Source organism: Dermacentor andersoni, chromosome 7, assembly GCF_023375885.2.
Source record: "Dermacentor andersoni chromosome 7, qqDerAnde1_hic_scaffold, whole genome shotgun sequence".
NCBI classification, from domain to species: domain Eukaryota; kingdom Metazoa; phylum Arthropoda; class Arachnida; order Ixodida; family Ixodidae; genus Dermacentor; species Dermacentor andersoni.
Window position 1 is genome coordinate 156,548,440 of NC_092820.1, and position 25,645 is coordinate 156,574,084.

A 25,645-nucleotide genomic window follows, 5' to 3' on the forward strand; every position below is an offset into this window, starting at 1 on the left:
AACCGTTAAACGTCGCTTTTCCTGTGGTAGTGATCGGAGAACACAAAGGCTCGAAAAGATTGGATAACTAAGGCTCTTCTCGTAATAATGAAACAAAGAACTTGAGGTTCTTGGATTTTCTCAAAACAAGAAGTTTCGACATGTTAGCCGAGCACAAAAAGTTTCGTAACACACTAAACACAGATTTAAAGGAAGCAAAGTCATCTTTTTACAGAAATGAGTTTTCGCACAAAGGGAACAAACCTAAGCAGATCTTGGAAGAAGTGAAAACTCTCATAGGTAACAAAACTGACACAACACCTCTCGAAATGCTGAGAGATGGTTTTCTTTACACTGGAGTTGCGTTAGCAAGCAAGTTTAATGCACATTTCCTGGAAACGGGCAAATATACAGCGTCAAGGCTCCTCCCAAATAATATCTCCCTTGCGTCGTACACGCACACGTCAAATCCTGACTCGATATTTCTGACACCAACAACACAAGCAGAAATTACAGCCATCAGTAGTTCTCTAAGAAATACCTATGCTCCTGGGGATGATGACCTTTCACCATTGCCAATTAAACATTCTATTGGATGCTTCATAGGACCGTTCACTTGCGTATCTAATCAGATATTGGCTACTGCAGTGTTCTCGGACAGATCAAAAGTAGCCCGTTTTACTGTTGTTTTCGAAGGCGGAAGGAAAACAGAATTCGGCAATTACCGGCCAATTTCAGTTCTGCCTGTTTTTCTAAGGTTGCTGAAAATATAATTTACCCGGCGTATTTTTGGCTTCTTTTCCTCCAAGAATGGGATAAGTGATCATCAATATGGCTTCCAATCCGACAAGTCGATTGAGACCGCATTACATTACATAAAAAAATGTGTTAATTCAAAACATTGAAATTAAACTTCTTACTAGTGGTCTCTTTCTTGACTTCAGCAAAGCTTCAGAAAACCGCAGTACAAATAAAATACTGGTCTGTATAACAGCGTAAACTTATAGTACCAGCTTTTTGTTTTCAAATGCGGTTTGAAAGGTCTAAGTCTAGGTGGTTAACCACAGTTGGACTCACTCCTTTGGAGGCGAAACGATGGGCGGCTTTCGCAGTTTGCGAGGTGGGCTATCAGTATCACTTCTCAGCGTTGCGGGAGGGGGGACTCTAATTTTTTTTAGAGGCTGCTCAGATCAAAAAAAATTCTGCTTACGAGATCAAGGAACCAAGATGTCATATAGGCATGCATGCGCAAACGTTCAAAAACTATAGCCAAGTTTACTTTTTTTACTCGCGCTATGTTCAGCCAAACTGGAACGCAATGGTCCCCACGTGCTCGTCTGTATGTACAATGCGCATTTACCCTGTTTGACAGGATATGCGGAGTTTCCTTTGCGATTACTGCCCATGAATCACTAAGTTTTTCACTCAGATAACCCGCAACGTGCGACATTCATATATCTACAACAAAATGAACCGCCTGTAACTGCAGTGATATTTAACGTCTTTGTTTTAGAGTAATAGACGTCTTTGTTTCACTTTCGGGACCTTTAACGTCTTTGTTTTAGAGCGATAAAAGGACCCTGGAAGAGTTTGAAACAAGGAGTTACGTCTGCCGTGATGTAACGTACGACAGCAGTTTCCGACGTTCTTGGCTATTTTCTGAACTTAACGTTACAGCGCAAACACCTAAGACGAACCACAAAAGGAGATACGACACATGCCATACACGACATATGAAAGACACGGCATATGCCGCTGGCTGTTTTACGGGGGCAGAGACAAACGTTCTCGCTCGCCTACAGGGCTTGTACCAATGGCACGGCAGAGGCACCTACTAGCTCACCGTGGTGGCCCTCTGCTGGACGGTTTTGCGGTGCCCCAGCTTCTGTATGGACTTCCTCTGGCGAAGAAGCGAAGAGGCAGATTCAGAAAACGCGGGAAAACATCGCCGCCTGCCCGAGTACTGGAAGACACTAGCATATACCATGTACCTGCCTCCACTGCTGAAGAGAGCTTTGCAGAACTACGATGAGACTTCGATGCATCGGTATGCGCCTTGCCCTTTGTTTCATTTATAGCATTGGGGAGATATAGCATATAGCGGAGATTGACTAGCGCAGTCGTTTATCGGAACGCATGTCGAAACGCGTGTAGGTGCTGATGGCGACACCTTTCTGAGCTGCCATCAACTGTGACGCGCGAATGCCATTGTTTTGAGCAGCTGTTTTCTAATAAAACAAACACATGTTTTCCCGGTGATTATATGCCGCTGTAAAAACGTTTGCACATCAACAAGTGGAATAGTTTCAACATAGACGAGACTAGTTCAGCAAGCTCTGCCGCCAGCAGTGATACTTCCCGCATCTACGTCTTACTAGGCCAGATCAGTACGTGTCCTCTGTTCTAAATGACTTTGTTTTACTATGTGGCTGTGAGGTCGACCTCGTAAAGCCTCCGTCGTTAAGCGAAGGAAAGTAAGGTGAACCTCGGTTACAGTAAACTGCACATCTGAAATAATAGTTTGGATTACGTTTAAGTTGACCATGCCGGAAAACGATGTTAACAAGGCTAGACAAAGCCACATTCGCATTCAAGAGAGCATGTTTATTCAACGAAATACAAAGACGCTTATAAAAGGGATCGGTGGACTTCTGCTGATGCTCACGCGTTGCAAGGCGATGTTTTCTCTGTATTACTCTAAGATATCGAATGAAGCGTCGACGCGATTGCCGGCCCACAGATGGTGTCGAAGGCCATCAGAAGAAGTGTACACGAAAGACGAGTTCCTTCCCGCCATCTGAGACGATACGTGTGAAGTCAACGCAAAACGAATTGACGTAGAAATGTAGTCGACATGAAGTCGTCGATCTCTTGATTTCAAATGAAGTTGACATTTCATCTCGTAGGAACGCTAGCAGCATTTTAAGCATAACTGTCAAAGGCCTAGTGTCAAAGGGTGCGTAGAATCCTTTTGCAGCGGATCATTAGAGCCGCCTTGGGCTAGTCAAATGCGTGGCGCTGTAGATATATCGACTGTCCACTTATGCGCACAATAACGCTCATGGCAAATTTCGAAATTTTTACGATAGTGTCATGCACCACATACTATTTTTTTTTTCATCAATGGATCGCTATTGCGCAGTTTTCAGGCAAATAAATCGATCTCAACGCATTAAACGCTTATTATTAGCTATGCTGCTTTCCTTAGCATTAATAAGCGCTTATATTATTAAATCTACGTTTCACTTCTCGAACAGTTTCATGTTGTCGCTGCTATCACAACAGCACAGAATGTCGGGCGAGTTGGTGCAAGTTCATGTTTGGCAAGCATCAAAGCTGTCAGCGCTTGTGTTGTGATCCTCTTTTCTTCTTCTTCGTCTAGGTATCGCTGTTGCTTGTCAAATGTGAACGCTCTATACCGCATTTAGGTGGCTTGAAAGAGATTTTCTCCATCATAAACATCAGAAGTAATGGCAAGAAAACGTTTACAACGTTGCAGAAACAGGCATGTTTCCTTCCAGGGTGCGGTGAGGCACACCACATCAGGTGTTGCGAACTCGAATATCCCACAGAAGTTATTCAACCTTTGACCAGGCGTGCTACCTTGACCGACAAATAGCGACAGTTTCCGCCTATTTGCGCTTGAAACCAGATGTGTGGTTTTCCACATGCCGTGCATTCTTTACATGAAATTGGTGAGGCACTTCTAAGAAACAAGAAAATAAAATTTCCAGCCTGCACCACTAAAGTACAGCAGGGTGTAGATTTAACAGACGTGATCGCGCCCGCGTGAACCAAGTTTGTCCGAACTTTGCTTATACAAATATTTCTTTTGTATAATTACGCAAATAGGATCGTCACTGTGCCCTGCGTGCAATATGAGAAACGTCATAATACACCTAATCTGCAATTGAAACTTCTTTGCAGTCCATAAGACCATACTGCTGTTCGTACTCAGTGTCCAGCAAACGTTACTCCTTCCCTCATATCGGCCAGTACCGCTAACATCATGTTTATCAAAGTTGATGGAAAGACTAATAAGTACGAGTTTACCTTGGTATGTTGAGCAAGGAAATAGACTGCCACCGTGTATGACCGGATTTCGCCCACGGTTGAGTACCCAGGACAGTGTCTTGGAGTTACTAAGCCACATCGAGCACCTTCGCGTCGACGGCCTTTCGACACTCGCCGTCTTTATGGACGTTACCAAAGTATATGACTGTGTATCATCAACGGACTCCAAGCCCTGGGTGTCTCTGTAAATGCTCTTCAATTCGTCCATGATTTTTTTAGAAAGCGACATGTGCAGGTTAAGCTCGGAAGTATCATCAGCAAAAAGCGACGCATTTCCCTCGGCGTCCCACAAGGAAGTGTCCTATCTCCCTTGCTTTTTAACGTTGCCATGGCCATATTCCAGACGCAGTTTAAAATTGGACGGCATTTAGAATGTCCATCTACGCAGATGACATTTGCATTTGGATCTTGGTGTACCAACACAAACGTTTGGCCCGGATAACCCAGGATGCAATCTACGTCATCGATCGTCACTTATGGACGCTTGGCCTATTTCAATCAGTGGAAAAATCTACCTTCAGGCTTTTCCCGGGAATGAGGTGCATGTCAACTCGCCTGTAGCTGAATATCAGAGGCCATCCAATTCGCCGTGCAACTAGTATTCGATTCCTGGGCATCACCGTCGACAGCAAGCTACTATGGCGACGCGCAGCTGAAAGTGTTGTGGCTGCATCAGTGCAGAGAGTCAACGCACTTCGTCGCATGGCAGGTGTACGTTGGGCAAACAATCCTATGTCTATGCTTAAACTGAACGCTGCACTTATAACAAACCGCATTCTCTATCAGCTACCGCTAATGTCACCATCACCGAGCCCATTCGAGCGCTTGGAGGCAGTGCACAGAAAGGGACTTAGCTTGGATGGAAATGGGAGTTCCTCAGGCGGCTTCAAACAAGAACGCTAATAATGAAGCGGAGTCTCTTTCACTCCGCCTTTTGGAATCTCAGGCCTTGCTGATGCAGTCTTTAAGGCTGGGCGAGTACCCCGCTGGCGCGGTGCTTCTCCGGCGGCTAAGAGCGTGAACTCGCTCCCATTTCCATGCAGCGCTGAACACCTTTCGGTTTTTAGGGCTGGAGTGGCCTAAACGTAGTCGCCTCGACCCACCATGGTCTTTCTCCGACGTTACGTGCAGCCTCAGTGTGCAACCATTTCAACAGTGTGCAACCAGGAAGACGGCGTAACGATTGCTGTTTGCCTTCGTACGAGACACGGGGCTCTTCGACACCTGGTGGTACACACAGTGACATTCATAGGAGGCTCTGGCGGAACAGTTGCCGGCCATGTATTCCAGGCTAACCCCGCCTGCTGCAACACCACCACCACCTACCTGCTGGATCCGCGCATATTCCCCGATGAAATACTCAGGTTTCACAAACGCAGGGTGGACAATGCCCATTGTCGCAGCTGAGTCCCTAAGTACTTTACACGGCATTCCATTCACTACTATGTCGCGAAAGCCAAGTTGTCATCGCCACCTTTCACGAAAAAAAAAGACCATTCTAGGCTTTCGACAGCCGATCGCAAGGTGTCCTGGCAACGGAAACAAACGACTGGTTTTGCAGCCTCAAACGGTTTTTCTGTTTTTCTTTCGTCTTTTGCTGCGGTGTTATTCTCTCCTGAATTATCGGGCTGCACGTCTTCTGTCCCTCCTCCAGCCTTATCCTGTTTTCCTCTTTGCTGAATTTAGTGAATGGCCTGACACACGTTTTCTCGGATTCACGACGTGCAGGGAATTTATCTGCTAGCACTGCAGCACGTTCCAAGTCCTTTTAGCTCGACCTATCTTGAATGCACAGGCGAATCTCTTCGCTCAACCACCCATAGAACTGCTCCATGCAGATTAACTCACCAGCTTTGTCGTGACAACGGAACGCATCTTACCATTTTAGCCACTCAATTAAATTGGCTTTCAGATTATAAGTGAAGTCTTGAAAAGACTCGCCCGATATTCTAGCTGTCTCACGATAACGACGGCGGAAAGCCTCCACTGAGAGCCGGTATTTTCTTAGCAACGCAGCTTTTACTTTATGATAGTCATCTGCGTCGTTTCTCGTTATCATTGCAATTATTTCGGATGCTTCGCCGGAAAGAACGGTCAGAATCTGTTGTGGCCAACTTTCTAGTGCCAACCCGTTTTTCTCGCACGTTCGTTCAAAAGTAACAAGAAACAATCCCATGTCATCTTTTGCCTCGTACGACGGCACCAGATCCCTTATTTTTACTCCTGCTTCACCTGAACGTGTTTAATTTATTGAGATGTTATTATCCGATTGCGTGGTGAGATCCCGCTGCGCGTTCAGTTCATTTAGCTTTAGCTTGGGAGCTCTCTGTCTTTCTTCTGCAGCTCTCTGCTGCTGTCGTTCCTCACTTCCTGCAGCTCTCTACTCCTCTCGTTCCTTTCTTTCTGCAGCTCTCTGCTCCCCTCGTTCCTTAATTTCTTTCCGCCGCTACTCTTTGATCAGCTTTCTGCCTTTCCTCTGCAGCTCTTTACCTTTCTTCTGCAGCGTTTTGTTAAGCTTTCTCAGCTCGTTTCTCTATCTCTTCCCATGCTTCTGAAACTTCGTCCTCAAGAGCCCCGCACTTCTCAATCGCCTCAACGAGCGGCTATGTCTGACTTTTCCCCACGTCAGTTCCCAGCTTTTCATATAGTAATAACAACTCTGGCTTTTTTCCGTTTGCTTAAATTCATGGTCAATCTCGAACGAGGACTTTCTTACTTTGCTGTGACATGAGGAAGCTTTCAACAGGAGCCTGCACGTACAGAAACTAATTTGAAGTTTTAGAAAACACAGCAGCTAAAACTTGGCAAATTCTCAAAGTCAAGCGCTCACAATTATGCTGAATCCAGGACGAAGGGTGGAGTATCCCACCGCTGCCACCAGTTGATATGATCTCGACCGGGTGAGGTGGGTCTTCACCGCAAGAATCAGAAAACGATGACGAAGCCGGGCATCGTTATGATGAAAAAAAGTAAAAGACTGTATTCACTCTATTGGTACATGCTAATTACTCCTATCCGAGTCTCGAGCGGTCCTGATTAGCATGGGGGCCAGGACGGCCTTAATAAATAACCCCTTGCGGTCTTGTGGTCGTCGCTGTCTTCTTGGGGAGCCTGTGGAAGTATTAGTGCTTTCGTCAGGTTCCACCGTCGACGACCTCCTGCCCTTCGGGTTTTCTTCTCTTCGTCCTCCTCTTTGTGTCAGCTAGGGGAATAAAAGGGGTGACGTTGTTTTGCAGAAGAGGGTAATTATGTCGACATGGGGACGCCCGCTTGAACGTTTCTCACACTTGACACTATCGATGTCCAGGCTTATCGTAACAGCTTTTTCTGGGACGAGGCAAATCATCTTGTCATGGGAACATGCTCCTGAACGTCTCTCACATTTGACAGGTCAATCATAACAGCGCTGACACCCCAATATTACAGTAGACGCGGGGTTTCTCGGGGCGGAGCAATAATGCCAACGCTTTTTTTTATTTCTTTCGTTGGGCTAGTCGAAAACCTAGTAACCTCCTTTCGACTTTCTACCTGCGCCGACGACATCTGCATTTGGACCGGACTTCTATACTTAACGAAGTACATGTAATTGGTTACTTGTAATCAATTACATTTCGAGGTAACTGTTTTTAGCGATTACTTTTTTACTCGGTAATGCTCACTGTAATTCAATAACATTTTTCCAGTAACCAATTACATGTAAACAGTTACTTTATTGGCAGGACATGCTGTAGCAGGAGACGCAGCTCCTAGGCCTTTAATTTAGCAGGAACTACAGGATGGACGGACGGACGGATGGATGGACGGATGGATGAACAGATGGACAGATAGATGGATAGATAGATATCTTATTTTGAGTGTGCCTCAACTGCCAAAATATTTTTAGAACACAAAAAAAAATATTTTTAGAACACAAAATAGCTCCAGTAAAAAAAATCTACGACTATCGCCTCAGCCGAACACTTAAACAAGAACATTTAAACAAAACATCCTTTATTCAAGCTCTTTCAGGCCTGAGAAGGCGTGAACAAAGCTACAACACAAGAAATAAGGATATGTGGGAAATTAAAACATTTCGAACAACATATGGGCTACAAACGTTAGAACACCGGCTTCCACAACTTCTTCATGACCTATTGAGACAGGATATAACACTTCAATATGCCACATTTCAGACACTCTTGGCTTACTTTCTTTCCTAAACTTTTTCTTGTTATTTCTTTATGCAACTAAAGCCAAATCGCTTTACAGAAGTATGGTGTTACTCGGTGTTATTCCTGTTTTTTCTGTTAAAGTGCATTTGCCATGTCATTGCATTGTGTAAACCATTAAAAGCCTTCATCTTTTTTTTTTTTTTGCCATAGGTGTATAACTCAATTCTTCTTTTTTAAGTTATGTACCAGATGCAGCCTTTATGTAATATGTTTATATATTGCTCTGTAGTGTAATGTGACCGCCGTGGGCAGTGCTTCTTTTTGTGTATTTTCTTTTTTCTTACTTTGTATGCTACTGCCAAATAAGGGGGGCCGTTGCTCTGTCAAGCTGTTGAAAGACAGCTTTTACTTCGGTCCCCCTGCATCATCATGTATGACGTGATGGTCGAAATAAACTTACTTACTTACTGCCATTGGCCTAAACGAGCGCACAATAGGTCACATGCAAACACCATGACATGAACCAGACACATTACAGAAAAAAAAAATCACAAAGACAATATAGACAATAAAGCAATAATCCAAAAAGACCGATGAAAAACAGCACTTTAGGCAAATATGTCCGAGCTATGAAAGTATGAATTATAGGTGATCTGCAAACGAGTCATGGGAGAAATGACATGCATCTCAGGATAAAATGTATTACAACATTAGTCGGCTTTTGCATGAGGCGCACGAAATTCGCAGTGACGTCAATAACTGGTTACAATCAACGAAGCCACGCATAATTTTATGAAGGAACTGCATGTCATGCGCAAGTCGCCCGTCATGAAGAGTAGACATACTTAGTTCTGCTAGGAGAGAATCATAGTTACAACACCTACAGCGACCATTACATATATCATACAGTATGCGTACGAACTTACGCTGAACACTCGATTCGATTGGAGTAGCCAACGGAGACGTCAGTCCCGGCTGCTGACGCGAACTCGAGGCGTGGTCTCACAAGAGCACAGTAAAAAGTGCGCATACATTCTTATCGATGAAATTTTCTTGTTAACCTAGAAATCACAGCAATATGTCTCAATGCACGCAAAGCAACTGAAGATGCATGCAACCAGAAACCTAGCTTTGAGTCAACAATAGCACCAAGATCTCGCACGTGGGTAGCGCGAGATATTTTTCCGCCAAGAAGGGTATAATTAAACATAACTGTGTCGTGCTGTCAGGACGCCTGTGGTCGTCCAACGCGGTAGCCTCCTGGATGCCCCTGTTTCGATATGCAAATCCGAGTTTTGCACACCTCTCTTGGAGGCGATTCTAAGCGCGCGGCATCCATGGGCGATAAGAGTTGCACTACTCAATTTTTCGCTAGCACAGTCTCTCATTTCTCTCACATAAACAAGTCTTTTTGGCCGTTAAGTGTTGTCTGTCTGCACGATACGTGATCCGGTCTGTCCGCCTGATACGCACGTGATTCGCGCACACTTATTTTGTGCAATGCAACGAAAATGGTATTTTGAGGGCTGAAGGATAAGCAGTTAATTTTTTTTTTTAATTACAGCACAGATTTGCCCACCTTTTCGAAAAAAACGTGAACTTTTGCTGCCGTCCCTTACAGTTATTAGGTTTACAGTCTAAATGACTGACGAATGAAGCATGTGTAGTAGCATGTGTGGGTTTATTGACCGCTTGCCTTCACCCCAAAAGATCGCGTTCTCGTGACGCCTGCGCCAGAAAGGACGTTCCACATCCGCCGCCAAGGTCTATGAATGGTGGCGCCAGGTTTCTCTAGGAAACATAAATACCCAAGAAGGTGGATGGGGAAACGGCGCCGCGGTAGCACAACTGGTAGAGCATCGCACGCGAAACGCGAAGGTTGTGGGATCGTTCCCCTCCTGCGACAAGTTGTTTTTTCATCCACTTTCATTTCCAATAACTTATCGTTTCTTCATTTAATTTATTAAGCACAAGTAATTTCCTCTATGTTGTCCTTGGTGTCAGTGTTTGTTGGCTTCTTATGATATGTCTAATAAAATCGGGCGCCTCGGTTAACGCCTCTTCTTCACCTAGTGAAGAGGACCGACAGGAGCTCCACCAGATGGTGGCCAACGAATTGAACTGGCGTTGCTGCCAGTTTGGTCACTTCGCAAGTTGTTGCCAGTGAAACTCCTGCGGACGATTTCTTTTTTAGGTTTTACCTACCAGGAGCGTCTTCTCCGATCTCTAGCAACAACAATGAAGTATTACTATCCCTAGAGGATCCAGAAACTAGCATCGCGGCATTGTACTACCACGATCTCGTGCGGGAGGGGTTCATACCCTACATACCGCCATACTTGCCAGCGCTCACATCGATCGAGTTTTCAGTACTGCTGCTGATGTCTTTAGAAATAAAGAGGGAAGATGAGTGATGAAAATTTAAAAAAAAAACACTTGTTTAAGCAACGTGTGAACGGCTACAACGCCGCACTGAAAGAGCCAAGCCAGCTCGTTTTATATATTTACTGTATTCGTGCAATATTAATAAAAGTTGTCAGGTAAGTAGCGTAAATGTAGTCGATTACCCATTATTTTAGTAGGGCAATAACTGGTAATTGTAATCAATTACATTTTTGATTGAAGTAATTGTAGTTGTAATCGCTGCCATTTTTTTCTGTAACGTGAACAAGTCTGATTTGGGCGTCGGGTGTTACAGGGCTTCAGCTTCGTGCTCGGTTTCAGAAGACGGCCTCTTTGACATTGTGCTACCTTCGTGAACAAGTACTTTCGCACAAGAATTTTTTTCTTTACCTGGCGCGGTTGACTGAACAATGGTGCACTTTATTCTTGCTCCGAAAGTGAGCGCATCATAGAGGGGAAAATAAAAAAAAAACGTTAAGCGATCCAACTTCCGAGTCTTTTATTTACATTCGTCTGTTCCCCAGCTATACAGACGCGCACATTTCTGTCCTTAACCATGCGGCGAAATGCGCTGAAGGTTCCCCTTCACTTGCACGACTCTTGTAGTCAGGGTAAGCTGGTTGTACAGAGGAAAAGAAAGAAAGTAAGAAAGAAGGAAAGAAAGAATGAGAGAAAGAAGGAAGGAAAGAAAAAAGGAAAGAAAAAAGGAAAGAAAGAAGAAAGGAAGGAAAGAAAGAATGATGGAACGAAGGAAAGAAGGAACGAAGGAACAAAGGAAAGAAGGAAAGAAGGTAGGAACGAAGGAAATAAAGATTGGGAAACAAAGGATTCACCTAGAGGTTCTTGCTTCGTCAGTCCTTTCACATCACACGTAAGCGCCTTGAATAATGTCCAAACACGCGTGTAAAATTGACGTTCCAGTCCACTGCGAGCACGGTCGGCATGCCTCGTCTGTGAAAGCGGTCCCAGGCAATTTATTCGTGCACCTCAAACGACTAGTGGCTCTGTGACTTTTGGAGCAGCCGATGCTGCCTCCGACTCCATAATGTCCTGTGACGCGTAGGCTCCGAAGTAAAGGGAGACCAGCACCGGAACCAGGGGCATCGGAAATCCTGCGAAAATGAGCGAAATACAGTCGAACGATTTTATAACGAAGTGCTAAGTCTTCCCAAATAATTCGTTATACAGGTAGCTTCGTTGTATAGGTCGCGCACCGCGCCACTCACTGTCGAACCGGGACGGAATTATTCCTTTGTTATACAGGTCATTTCGTTGTAGAGGCATTAAATTCTACAATGAACAGTGGGACACGGCACTGGGAAATAGTAGGGAAGTGCGGTTTCTTGTTAGTGGTGTAATCGGGCGTGAAAACGGATCAAAGCTTGAATTAGGCGGACGGGGTTAATCGAAGAAAATGTTACAGGGCCGCCACAGCCTCCGTAATATTAGTCATGCGTCATGAGATAAAATAACGGTTAAAAATTATATCGGGGAAGTATGGGCAGTCTTCGTTGAACGCATATCTGTGATATATGTAATATATGAGATGTATCTAATATCTGTAATTGACTGCATATGTGGGATGAGTGTTGCAAATTATGGGGTGGGGCAATAAGATTTGAGGTAAAGATTAACGGGAATTTTTTTTTAGCAGCCTGCAGTTTGCAAATGGCACAGTCCTGTTCGACAACGCGTTAGACAACTTATTATAGACGATTGAGGACCTGAAATGGTAAGATCTTGTTGGTAAATGCGAATATTAATATGCTGAAAACTTAAGGTAATTCTTAGCTACCTGCTGAAAAGAATAATACCTTATGATTGGTGCTCAGCGTCTAAGGAGGACATTGAAATTGGGTTACAACTTCTTAGGAAAAGGGAGAAACGGCACAGAAAGGAACGCGAGTTAAGAAAAATGCAACTTGACCTTGAAAGAAAACGTTTGGAGCTGTCTCAAGGAAGTGAAGGGGCTCTGGGACGATCAAGTGAGGCAGAATCATACCGCATGGACAGGCTGTTAAAGCCATTTGAGGCTGGGAACGACATAGGCTTGTTCCTTGGAAATTTCGAAAGGACTTACGAGAAGACGAACTTCAACTAGTTCAACGTTTGGAGTCGTCTCAAGGAAGTGAAGGGGCTCTGGGACGATCAAGTGAGGCAGTATGTGAGGCAGGCTGTGTGAGGCAGGCTGTGTAGCAGGCTGCCTCACACAAGTGCTCACACAAGGCAGGCTGTGTGGCAAGTGAGACAGGTTGTGTGTGAGCGTGCCGGCAACGGCACGCTCACACACAGAAAAGGACGCCATTTTTAAATCCCACTTGCCAGCACTGAGGCGTTATTCTCGGCCAAAATGCAAGCTTTGAATGCATTTTTTTTTACTGTGCCATCTGTTGAACAAAAAAAGAACTAAACAAAGTTCATTAGGGTAACTTGACTGCGGCAGTGCCCAAGCGCTTGTTGCAGCGGGGACGAGCCCAGCTCGTCTTCGGTGGGAGTGGTACAAACCGTGTGGACGAGGTCAGCTCGTTTATGGTAGGTAAAGGGTTAAAAGCAAAGCATATGCGTCCTCCAATTTTTGGGAGGAATGCGCCATCACTAAAGGAAATCAAACCAATGTGGTCAGCTGGCGGCAGGCATTAGGAACGCAATCATGCGAATGCACGCAACGCTACTGGACACGTGTCGTGTCCGCGTCACTACATCACCCGGTCAGTCTTGAGTGCCCTAGCAAGCCTCGCACACTCCCCTCCAGTATTAGAATAACGCGAGACGTAATCAAGCGCCAGATGCGAAATGTAAGGCTTACCGAGAATGACCCTTCTGAGGAACAGGGTCGTGATCTCCATGTCTACCAAATAAAACATGCAGGCCGATATGGTAAGTAGGTAGTGGGGCGACCCGAGGATGGCCTTGACAATTCTTCTTCGCTCGGGGTTCAGGTATTTGGCCTGCAGTAAGGCAAGAAGTTAGTGTGCATAAATAATCCCACGTAGTGCCCACATGCTATGAGCTGATAGCCTCATTTTATGCAAATATGGTAATCGATATTAACTTTGTAAGGGCCCTGTGGAAACCTGCGTGTAAGGCTGAAACATTTTTCAGTCAGGAAAAACGATTCCGCATTTTTCAGCCGCGTTAGTTTAACGTCGGGGAGAGCTAACGTAAGCATCTCATTTACCAATACAAAAGGACGCCAAATAAAGATCAAACTAAGCAAACTAAGGTTATACACATCAGTGAAGGCGTACTTATTTTTATGCTTTTCTCTTCCGCGTTCCGGCAAATGCGATACCGTCGCCCATGGAACTATACGCCGAAGGCACGCAAAACGTTGTCACACTCTGTCGGACCAATCGGCGCTCTGACACGTGTGCAATAGCTCCGCCCATGTAGGTTTTCCTTCGTTGCCGCATGAAATTGTCAGGATTAAACTACACAGCACGTGCGCGAGAGAAAGAAGGTGAATTAGCTGTCGTTTTAACAAGCTTGTTTCCCCTCTTCTAAAGGCTGAGATCAAACAGTGCACTTGCTTGAAACAGACACGGGCGTTAAGGACAGAATGACGACTCATCTGCCCTCGTTCGCGTCATCTGTTCGGCGCTAGTGCCAACGTCCAGTCGCCGTCGGGACGACCGACCCGGTTTAATTGGTAATCTTACATATGATGACCACCATCCCACTCCGTCGCGAAGCTTCTTGCCTCTGGCAGGCCCTCATCACCCGTAGAATAACTTTGCTTAACGCATGTGTTCACCATTCTTTAAATACACATTGGCAGTCATCATAGAGTACGCTGATGAATTCCTCTTGCACTTTCGTTAAATCTCATTGAGAACACGAATTTACTTTACTTAAAACTACCTAAATTTATCTTTTTTGGGTTTGAACGCATTGGACACCTCGCGTTTCAATATTGGATTCCAGATGCGCCTCCAGGAAGAATTTCTTCAACTGCGAAGCTTTTCTTTCGAGGAACCCGTATGGGTTTCCATTTTAGCACTTAGCCACGTTTGGGTGAATGTCTCATTTTCCCTTTATTAAAGACTCCATATTGCAGAAACATCACGGCGAGAAGCTGCGGACCGTGAGGTCACGGGCAAGCTATCTATACGTTGCAAGAAACGACCGAAGCTTCACACAAAGGGGTTCGCAAAACCACCCCAGCAATCGTGCATCGATACGAGCGTCTACCGGCCAAAGCAAGCACGCCGGACCGCGTCCACCAAGTACAGGGTCACGTGTTGAGCCGACTTTTTGGCAGAGAGAAAACGCGACGCGGACGGCTTCACGGCGAGTTTGCCTGCGAAGGCCCGTGGCTGCGAAGGATCGACGCAGTTCTCCCTGCTGGTTTCTGTCCTTCCTCGATCGAACGGCCCTTGCTGCTTATTCATTCGAAACTGCGCGGTGGCTTACGCACCTCGAAGCTTTTGGCGCAGTCCAGCCGTTTGATATGAGCCATCGCCACTTCGACTGCTACGCCGATGGTGCTGAGCGACGCCCAGAAGGTGACCGCGGTGGTCATGGAGTGCCAGATCCAGACGAACGTGAAGGCCACAGCGATGGCCAGGAGCCGCATGTGCACCTTCCTCTCGGTGCCTACTATGGGCAGGTATACGTACCTGCGGATGAAGTGGGTGTTTATTAGTTCAGAGTTTTACACTAATATATATATATGACGTAAATATTACAATGTGTGTACAGTTTCGCACATAGTCCAAATACTGCAATGTCTTTTTTTTTAATCTTTTTGTCATGGCGTTGTACAGGTGGCGCTCCATCGCTCTTTGACTATGGAACCACCTTCTGTAATTTTCACCATGTACATGCATATATTTGTTATTGATACAGCTTCATTGACTGACCGACCGACTCCGACCGACCGACTGAATCGGTCGGTCAATCGATCGATCGATCGATCGATTTATTTATAAAACGAAACGAATAGTGTCGGAGTGTCGTATCACTGGCATGCACTTTGAACCACCACGACGGCGCTAGTACGCCACAGTGCATGTTCACGCGCATACACGCATTCGAGCGCGACCGTGGAATCATGCAGGTTGCAAATCAATATTACGGGTCACGTAGTTTATGGTACGCTACTTGGACTAGTGGGTGAGGCGTTGTTTCAGTTTATGGCGCCATTTTTTTAGGTGATCGGTGACGCCACCTTGTTACGCCCTTTGTCAAAAGCCCGCGCCTTAAAACAAAGCGAGGCCCTTTCGGGCTGCCAATCGTCACCATGCATGCACAATCCAGCTGCGGGATCTAAATCAGCTAAAAGCCACAGTAAACGTCGTCTTACTTCTTTATCCACAGGTGGAGGCCATGGTCAAAATACCTGAAACAGAGCGCCAAAAGAACCTGTGATCATCGTCAAAAAACTTCGCAGAGCCCTGAGTGCATATGTATACGTTCTATATGCGCAGGATATACCAGCTATAGCTTACCCCAAGTCCTAAGAAAGCGAAGCCTTCGCTGTGAATGAAACTAACTAGTAAAACCTCGTTATAATGAAGTTCAAGGAGGAGCCAGAATTGCTTCGTTATATCCATTACTTCATTGTAGCCATTACTGCGTTTAGTGCAATGTGAAACTCTACGGATTTCAAGAGGAATTTCACTTCGTTATTATTTACTCATACTGTTGGCCTGTCGGCCGTACAGGGTGGGTCAAAAGCAGCGCTTCAACAATTAGTACAATACATGAATATTCCAATATTACATATAGCACAAAAAAACAGGTCAATAGCAGTATTTCAGCAATGAGTACAGTACATGAATAGGCGAACATAAGCGAACAAAAAAAGATACATAAGTGAACTATGCTGCAACATAAGTGAACTATGCTGCACATATTCCGATCAATGATACAAGACTATAAATGTAGTGTTAACGAACGAGCTCATACACACTCCCCCCCCCCGTAAAAATAAAGGCGGTGAGCACGCATACGTGCGTGCATCTTTCAGTGTAGCTTTAAGCTTTTCTCAAATTGTTCTGCACTGGTGCTTTCTCGCGTTAACACCGGTAATTCATTCCATTCTTTAATGGTTCCTGGGAAAAAGGGAATGCGTAAGCGGTAATGTGCCTCTGAGGTATTTGAAAAGTATTATATTTGCTTTTCCTTGGCATTCTACCTTATCGTGCAACCAAACACTGTTCACTATTGATGTTGAATGTGTTTTTAGTGAGAAGAAAAAAGAACTTTAACCTAGCTATGCGCCTGCGTTCAGCGAGCGTAGGCAAGTTCAGTAAACTGAGCATTTCGGAAACAGAATCTGTGCGAGAGTAACGTGATAGAATAAACCTTGCTGCTCGACGATGAACTCTTTCCAGTCTCTCAATTATCCCCGACTGATAAGGGTGCCAGATTATGCTGACATATTCTAGCGTGGGCCGAACGTACGTTAAATAAGCTCTTAGTTTTACTGACTGTGAGGCTAACGGCAATTTCCGTCGCAAAAACCAAATCTTCTTTACCGTAGTTTCGCATATTTTTATAACATGGTTTGACCAGCTTAAATTCGCGGATATATGTATGCCTAAGTATTTCAGCACGCCAACCGTGGAAAGCACCGAAGAATTCACTGTGTAATTGAAATATACATTATTTCGTTATACCCGTTTCGTTATGACGAGGTTTGGCGTACACGCTATTATAAACTTCCTCAAAGAGTCGTTAGTGTGTGCTGAGGGTGGAAGGGAGGGTCAGGGAGGGGAGGGAACAGATGGCTTTCAAAGCAAAATACTTTTAACCATCATTTTCTATTTTGATATATTCAACCTATTAACCCCGAAGCTCACAATAATATATATAGTTTTGAAACATTAATTTGTAAGGCTAAGCTTATTTGGTATTTTATTTTATTTTGTGTATATTTAAACGTCCAGTTATGTAAACCCTGTTAACAATTGCTTATCATTCTCGCCCTTGCCGCTGATCTACGCTTTCTACTCCTGGAAGCTGTTCTTACTACAGCTATGTCTTCCCTGTGAGCAAAGCGCGAAGCCAGCACCTGCACCCCTTTGGCGAGAAAGAAAGAAAGAAAGAAAGAAAGAAAGAAAGAAAGAAACAAAGAAAGAAAGAAAGAAAGAGAGAAAGAAAGAAAGAAAGAAAGATCAGGACCTACCTCCAGAAGTGCGAACACAGGTGCCCCCTAGTGACGCATTTCGGAGGTGCCGGGAGGTTGTGGCCTTCGATTCGGGCACAACCGCCAGACACGCCGTACTGTATGAGATACTTCGAGTAGAACATGATGTTCAGGATGGCGCCGTATCCCAGCAGGCTCGCGTTGTCCAGCTCCGATACCAGGTAAGGCGCCTTGGTTAACGCGGCGCTGCGTGGCACGACGATACCAGATACAGGTGGAGGGCAGGTCATCCAGAGTAAATTGAATAGATGCATGTGCTGAAACTAAGCCATTAGCTTGTTCCAGGCAACGCGTCTCGCAGTTCGTTTGGCTTCTGTGAGTATCAGTTCTTTTTTTCTTCGAAGTGAAGTCGGGGGAGCGAATAGCAATGGTGCATGTCGAATCACATGCCCCCACCAGTGCCGCAAAAAGTGCAGTCGCATGCTCCGGGTATCGCGTTTCAATCGCGGAGCACTGTACGTAGAAGATACGTGTGCATGAGGATTGTAAGAACGCTGCGCATGCTATAATTTAGACTCCCGAAGCGCTTCCATTCAATACCTAAAGGCACGTATTCCAAATGACCGGCGCTTGCGGCATCCTGCACCGTATATAGCAATACAAAGTGCTAGCGTTTCCCTATTAAGCCTACCGCTTGGTTGGCTTTAATTTTGCTATGTCTGCGCCAACGGGACTGGTCTAAACAATCTAGTGAAAGTACCGCGAAGTGCTCCTTGCGACCTCAGGTGGTTAGCGCAAGCGCTTGGAGCCACCGTCCTTACAAAAGACGTGCACCTAGGCCACCTGCCTACTGGGCATGCACACTCATCACGTGTAAGAGCTCTGGGCGCACAAACCCTCAACCTTTAACTCCCTGTTGCCTAGGTTGTTTGTTTGCCTACGCTGTCCATCATTTCCTTACCTGTAAAAGTAATGGCACAGGAGGTCCATCAGCAGAAAGTGAGCACCAGAACGCAGAAGCCCGGCGACGAGCATCACGAGCTCTCGAACTGTTAGCGACGGCTTCGGTTTCTCCATCTGCGTGTGGTCGCGACAGAACAGTGTGAACGATGGTCAAAGTTTGTTATAACGAAACGGTATACAGCGAAATTACGGATATAATAGAGTAAGTGAAATTCCTCTTGAAATCCTCATAGATATTCATGTTACCGCTAGTACATGCAATAAAGATTATAACGAAGATCAATGGCTATGACGAAGCAGTGTTGACTCCCCTTGCAATTTTGTTGTAAATAAGTTTTGCTTTGCATGAATCAAACAGCCTTAGCAGTATGTGTGAAGTGAGTTCAATATTCCAGTTTACATAATATTTGTCTAATGTGTTGAGAATTCAGAGGGCGGCACTACTGCCATGCCATCAAGCTGTCGAAAACTGAAGTGCACAGTGAAAAACCTTCTATGTCCACCGTACATATAGAAGAACGGAAAGCGTGATTTTCAAGTACGACCTTCCGATACACTATGACATCGCCTGGCTCCCTGTTGCTATACGATATCAGGCCACCGAATGCGAAGTGCACTCGTAGACTAAACTATCCTGTCAGGCTATGCAGACCTGGGCCCACAGTTCCGCCTGAGGCTCTTCAGGCCCAATGGAATCGCGTTCGCCTAAACGCGGTCGGGTTCGGCTATCTCACTCTCGTGTTATGTTATTTTTACATTGCCCCACCATAGTTGTTTTATACTGTAGTGGTACCAGATGGGCATACTCTTTTTCTAACGCATAGATGCCCAAAACAAATCTTATCGTTTCAGCCCGACTACCCATTCGACCTGCAGGCGCCCACGAAAAACACCTGCAGACGTCAATCCATGACCAGGCAAGCATTACGTGGGAACTCTGCAGCGTAAACGTCTACAGGCAAACCTCGTTATAACGAAGCGCGATATAACGAAGTAAGTGAAATTCCCCTTGAAATCCCCATAGCGACTCACAGACTCATAGCGCAATACGTGCACTATGAATCCCCCTTCGACTTCGTCATGACTAAGTTTTACGGTGTTTCCTCGAGCAAACTGCTGGTTCGCAGCTGTAAGAGTAAAAGAAAGCCATCTCACCGAAGCAGCGAAGTCACTGTAGTTTTGCACGGGCCCAAGGAAGAGCGGAGGCAAGTACACTGCGTATGCCAGCGTCTTGCAGTAGTCGGCCAAGAAGTTACGCCCTCCCTTGGCAGTGGATTCATCTGGAGGCCGCCGAATGGTGTCCATGCAGAAGCTGAAGCACCGCAGCACCGTCCAGTAGAAGGCCACGGCAGTGACGTAGTAGGCATGTTCACCGTTCCTTTCGTACACAATCTGCAGACGGCCAAAGGGAAACGTGGTGACTCATACCGCCATAGTCATCTTTATCTGAACCGAATCCTGTAGGGCACAGAGTACCTTCGCCGTTCTTTTGCCGACCCCGCCATGTACCTTACTCCTGAAGGTTTATTAATTGCGTTCATTTCTTCTGTCAGCTCTTGATACACTTCCCTAGCGGCGTCAGAGTCATTCGCTATATCTCGACGGAGTACCGGGAGAAATGTACGCACATCGCGCCCGGCTATAGATCCATGCCTTCCTCTATATGCAACCTTAAACATCTTGCGGAACTTAAGCGGTTCGTGTGATCAGCTGTTAAAGCCGGTTTGCGTGAGGTTACACAAAAGACCGGGCAGCTCTTCGGAGGAAAACGCATCGGAGCTGCCGCCTGTCTTAATTCAGTTGTGTGGAAACTTGCATCTTGAATCCTGCTGTTTGGAGCTGAATATCTAATCTCCGTGTCAGGTAATCCTCAGAGCCCAAAATTCTGCGCTGACAACGTCTCCCGATTCCGGGATGTGACTAATCTGCGCGCTTCGCCTTCAAGTTTGAAAAATCATTCAGATGAATGCAAAAAAAAAAATAATCATAGAGTTTCACGTGCCAACCCCACAATCTGATTGGAAGGCACGTCCTCGTGGGGGACTCTCCATTAATTTTTACCATCTGGTGTTTTTAACGTGCACCCTATGCACAGTACACGGGCGTTTTTGCAATTAACCTCCGTCGAAATGTGGACTCTGTGGCCGATATTTTATCCCGCGACCTCGTGCTTAGCCGCCAAACGCCAAAGCCACTAAGCAACCACGGTGGGTGCATAAATGCAGCAAGACGTAAAAAAAGAATCACTTGCTAGACTTAAAGTTGACATGTGAGTCGAGAGCCAAGTGAATCAAGCATAAATGCCCTCAAAATTTTCCCATGACTGATTAATTCAATTAATGAAGATTGATTGATTGATTGATTGATTGATTGATTGATTGATTGATTGATTGATTGATTGATTGATTGATTGATTGATTGATTGATTGATTGATTGATTGATTGATTGATTGATTGATTGATTGATTGATTGATTGACACTGACCTGATTCCTGGATATAAATTCTGGCTCGTGGTTCAAAGAGCACACGATATGCTTAGAAATTATCGCATGCATATTATGTGTTCGGCCTCCCTTGTGCACCGGTCAACATCAGAAGACACAGCACCGGGCTCAGTCAAGCGTAACACATTGAAAGTAGTTGCTGATTTCCAACATAGCTCAAGAAAATTTGATATTTCCTAGTTATCCTTGCCGTTGTCCTGAGTTTCGCTTCAGTTTCTGCTTTGTAGCGTCTACCAATTATTCAGATTCATTCACAAGGCTTGCCTTGACCCTGTCAAGATGGTGTTGGGATGGGAGCAATAGCCATTTCTATGGTTACTGAAAAGCGGAGTGATATGATGTTCGTTCTTACAGACCCCTTTAACCAGTGTCAAACGGTGACAAACATTTCAGGGATTGGCTGTACTACATAACGAGACCGAAAAATATACGGGGAACGCTCAGTAAGACCCAAGGTCGCACTGTCCCCGATTTTCCGGTCTCTACCACTTCTGGTCCGCTTCTCTAGTTATCATATAATTTTTTATTATATGTCAATCAAGACGAATAAATAGAACGCCTCAACACTGCAACTATGCTAATAATAATACTTTATCGCACAAGACTGAACGAAGATGATGCCACTAATCGATGGAGTGATGCTGCGTAATAGCAACCGGTGTGCCGAAGCCGGCGGCCCGAGCAATAATTTGTCACAACGGAACTTTGCGATAAAGTGGCATATAATGAAATAATTAATATAAAAAACTAAGTGAAATTACCGTTAAAATCCCCATAGAAGTTCTTAGTACAGCACATGCAATAATATTATCAAGAAGTAACTTATATAACGAAGTAATTCTGGCTCCCCATTATACTTTTTGAGAAGGCTTTACTGTTTCTTAAGCTACGAACATCTCACCGTTAGTAGCTAACGTTGCCTGCACATTCAATGGTGCGTCATCTATCAAGTTCCCTTGCTTCGAAAAGCCCCTTGACCACATTCTTTCTGTACAAGGACATGCAAAGATTAAACGTTAACCAGGGCTCAAAAAAACGGGATATTTGCGGTTGCTAACTTGTAGAATTCATGTTGTAACAGGGGGTGACGACGTCACCGCAGGTATACGACAAGTTAAACGGCACGTTAAATCTGATTCAATATTAGTCGTGTTTCTTGCATTTATCTACAGCTCGATGGATATAGTGTTAAAGAAGCAGCTACAAACGGATAGAGGAGTTGTCACGTCCCATTGCCGATGGCTACTTCATTTGCATCGCTCATAAATAGGTAAAAGATTAAAAAAAACATATAAGTTCTTCCAATAGATCATTTCTAAATAAAACAAGAATATTACACTATTGCACACGCATGAACGAGACACTCAAATGCACACGTGGGGTCAATATTCCTCGCATAAAGCCTCGCCAGAAGTATCGCTTGCTCTTTAAACAGACCCAGACGGTTCTCCTAAATCACTTGTTTCTAGAGCCATTCCGACAGGCCCTTCGGAATCTCCCGATTGCCGCGTGTGGACGGTGACCCACCTCGGTGTTATGCTGGCCCGACCAGCGACCGGTCCACTCACCTCGAAGAAGTCGAGCTTGAACACGTCGTAGTGTGTCACCATGGCCATGGCCACCACGTAGCACAGCGCGGGAACGCCGATCCAGGACAGGGCGAAGAACACTCCGTGTTCCAAGACGAAGAGAATGGCGCTGTGCCAGCCAAACTTGAGAGACATGAAGGCCAGCGAGTAGATCACGTGGTACCCGGGCACCAGCTGCGCATTGCGTGCCACGTGGGCGTAAACTTCGTACACTCGTTGCACGAGAACCGTGGCTCGGACCAATCGTCTCAACGAATGCTCATCACGTCAATAGATTTATCTGTGTGCCAGCCAATGGGAGAGAGCAAGTGAGCGGTGACGTAGCCAGAAATTTCTTTTCTTTTTTTTTTTTTGAGGGGGGAAGGAGGGTGAGGAGGGGCTGTGCAGGCCGCGTACTAACAGAGAAATCTTCTGCCAGTGGCTCTCCGAGGGCTCGATGAGGCCAACGAGCAAAATAGTCAATTGTAACGGACAAAGACGGCTAAGAAAAAAATGTTACAGATCCAACGCAGGGGTGGCATTTAGTGGTGCGTTTTGCTTAACAGCACGTTCGGACTTGCCGAAGTGATTCACTCGCTCTGGTAGTGAGCCCGGGGTTGCGGTTTCGATCCCTGTTTGCGGCGACCACGTTCCAACACGGATGGAATTCAAAATCGAATATCAACCCACCTTCGTGTTCACGTTAAAGAGCTCAAAATGGTCATTTCTAGTGCTGCGAAGGGTCAGCTTATAGGTATAGCCATCTGTACTACAAGCCCTGCAAACGTACCGGCGACTGGCTTTGTTTTCTATGTATTTTCGCAATGGGACAACAAACGCTTTCCTAAATATCCTCGTTGCGACAAATAGGCGCCTCTGAGTGCATCGTTCAGTTATTAAACCGTGTCACTGTCTTTGGCTCTTTCTCTCATATTGGTTGTCAGGGGAGTAGGCGAATTCAATCGCACACGCATACTTCTCTCTCTTGTAAACGCCAGATATCTCTCTGAGACGCACATGCTCCCACACGAGATTCTTGTGGCGACCAGAGGTGCAAACGATTTGGTCGGTGGTGGCGCCGGTGTTCTGGGCACGAATTCAGGGTATTCTAACCACTAACGTTTCCTGTCACCTTCTCCCCCTCCTCCTCTTCACGTCGTCTCAAGCACCTCGTCTGAAGTAGCAAGCCCTACATGTAGCAGGGCCAACATCTTTAGCTTCCACTAAACTCTTTCTCTCCCATATATCACCGCGAGCGTGGCAGAACGAAGTTCAACGAACACGTTGGTGAGGAAGATAGAAGGCTCTGTCTATCGCGTTACGCATGCGTATAGCGGGATGTGAACTTGTGGCGAGGCTGGCAGAATGATTCGCAGTGAACTTGCAAAAGCGTGCTATGAACGCTGCAGAACCGAGGCAAAGAAACAAGTGCAACAAAACGCGGCGCTCATCAACATGTTCGGCGCCGTGCTCCTTGTACTTGTTTCTTTACGTCGGTCCTGTAATGCTCGTAGGGCGCCTTTACAAGTTGAATTTTATATAAGCGTCGCTGCGCAACAAACTGCAGCACTCCATCTCTGCCTTGTCGGCCCTCTCGTCTATAAGCTTTATTCTTAAGCCATACTACGACAGACTGCTAAAGTTGGTTTTCGTTCCACGCAACCGGCATGCTTCGTTTCTCATTGACATGAACCATTATACGCGCCTGACAAAGCTCAGTCTAGCATAGAGAGAGAAGGAGAGAGAGAGAGAGAAACAGATTTAAGAGAGGTGAATAAGACGCGCGTCCGGTTTGCTACCCTCCATTGGGCGAAAAGGATATAGGGATGAAGATAGTCGGAGGGAGGGAGGGAGGGAGGGAGGGAGATAAAGCACACAGTTTCACGGACAGCCGTGTAACAAGCTATGCGGCGCGATGGGTGCTAAGCATCTCGTTTCAGCTAGTTAAACCTACCCCAGCACACGCCTTACGTGTTGACGTACGCAAAAACTTCAACGAATTTGCGCAAGGTGGTTCCCGACCTCAGCGTCGCTGTATGGGAAAACTATTCTTTTTTTCGAATGAATACACGGCTCTGCGCAGGCGTGGACTTCACTGTGAGACACTTTAGTTACAGGAGAAACGAAAAAAAAAATAAAGTCGAGCCGTATTCTTAGGAAAGCCACAGTACTCACCGACGGCACCAGGTGGGCGAGTGCCCGACCGATGACAGAGTGCAGCAGAAGCCAGGGCCAGGCCGTGACGAGGAAGAGCCTGCCCTCCCTCCACTCCCGGTCAGTGAGGTCCTGCGGCGGCGTTAACAGTGTTTGCCTGAGCTCGTTGGTTGAACGTACCAAGAAAGGTTTCCTGCAGGAAGCACTAACATGAACGAAAGGTTCATCCTTCTGTTCATCCTGTTCATCCTTCTTCCCTTCCGTTCTGTTCTTCCAGCGGTGTGCCGTTCTCTCTTCTGCCCATACCCGTGCTTCCTGCTGGAAACTGTTTTTACACGCGCACACAGCCTCTGTCCCGAAACCGCACAGCGGGTTCATGACGGACGCTGTAGTGGAAGGTTCCGGATAAATGTTGACCTCCTGGGCTTCTAATTAAAACCCTTTACGGACCAATGATTCATCTGGCCTGTAAAGGGTGTTGCAGGAAATGTCCGACATCGGGAAAACCAAATAACGAACCATTCTGGGAAATGCAAGTGTCAGCGCGGCTAATTACGTAACTTGTTGACTTAGCGACACAGATATACATGTGCTTCTCTCTGACATTTCGCAAAGTCCTCACGCGTCGCGTAACCTTGAGGTTAGGCCTGTGTGCTGTGTACTTGGAGCCTGCTTGCTGCCTAATGCGTATCACCTGCATTGGGTGGCACCAAAATGGTCTTCAGATAATGTTTAGCTAATTTCGCGCCATTAT

The 25,645-nt window shown here is 45.8% G+C and overlaps 1 protein-coding gene across 1 annotated transcript in view; it reads right to left on the minus strand.

The window, feature by feature from the left end:
• Positions 1–11,081: 11,081 nt before the first annotated feature.
• LOC126533498 (protein-cysteine N-palmitoyltransferase HHAT-like) overlaps positions 11,082–25,645 on the minus strand; it is a 29,433-nt gene continuing 14,869 nt past the window's right edge. The window contains exons 4-12 of the mRNA XM_050180667.3: positions 24,913–25,023; positions 22,738–22,932; positions 19,819–20,055; positions 18,662–18,777; positions 17,740–17,946; positions 15,913–15,948; positions 15,025–15,226; positions 13,414–13,555; positions 11,082–11,719 (exon numbers count right to left, since the gene is read on the minus strand). Of these exons, the coding sequence (XP_050036624.1) occupies positions 11,595–11,719; positions 13,414–13,555; positions 15,025–15,226; positions 15,913–15,948; positions 17,740–17,946; positions 18,662–18,777; positions 19,819–20,055; positions 22,738–22,932; positions 24,913–25,023 (1,371 nt within the window). The 3' untranslated portion in view covers positions 11,082–11,594. The remainder of the gene's footprint in view (positions 11,720–13,413; positions 13,556–15,024; positions 15,227–15,912; positions 15,949–17,739; positions 17,947–18,661; positions 18,778–19,818; positions 20,056–22,737; positions 22,933–24,912; positions 25,024–25,645) is intronic.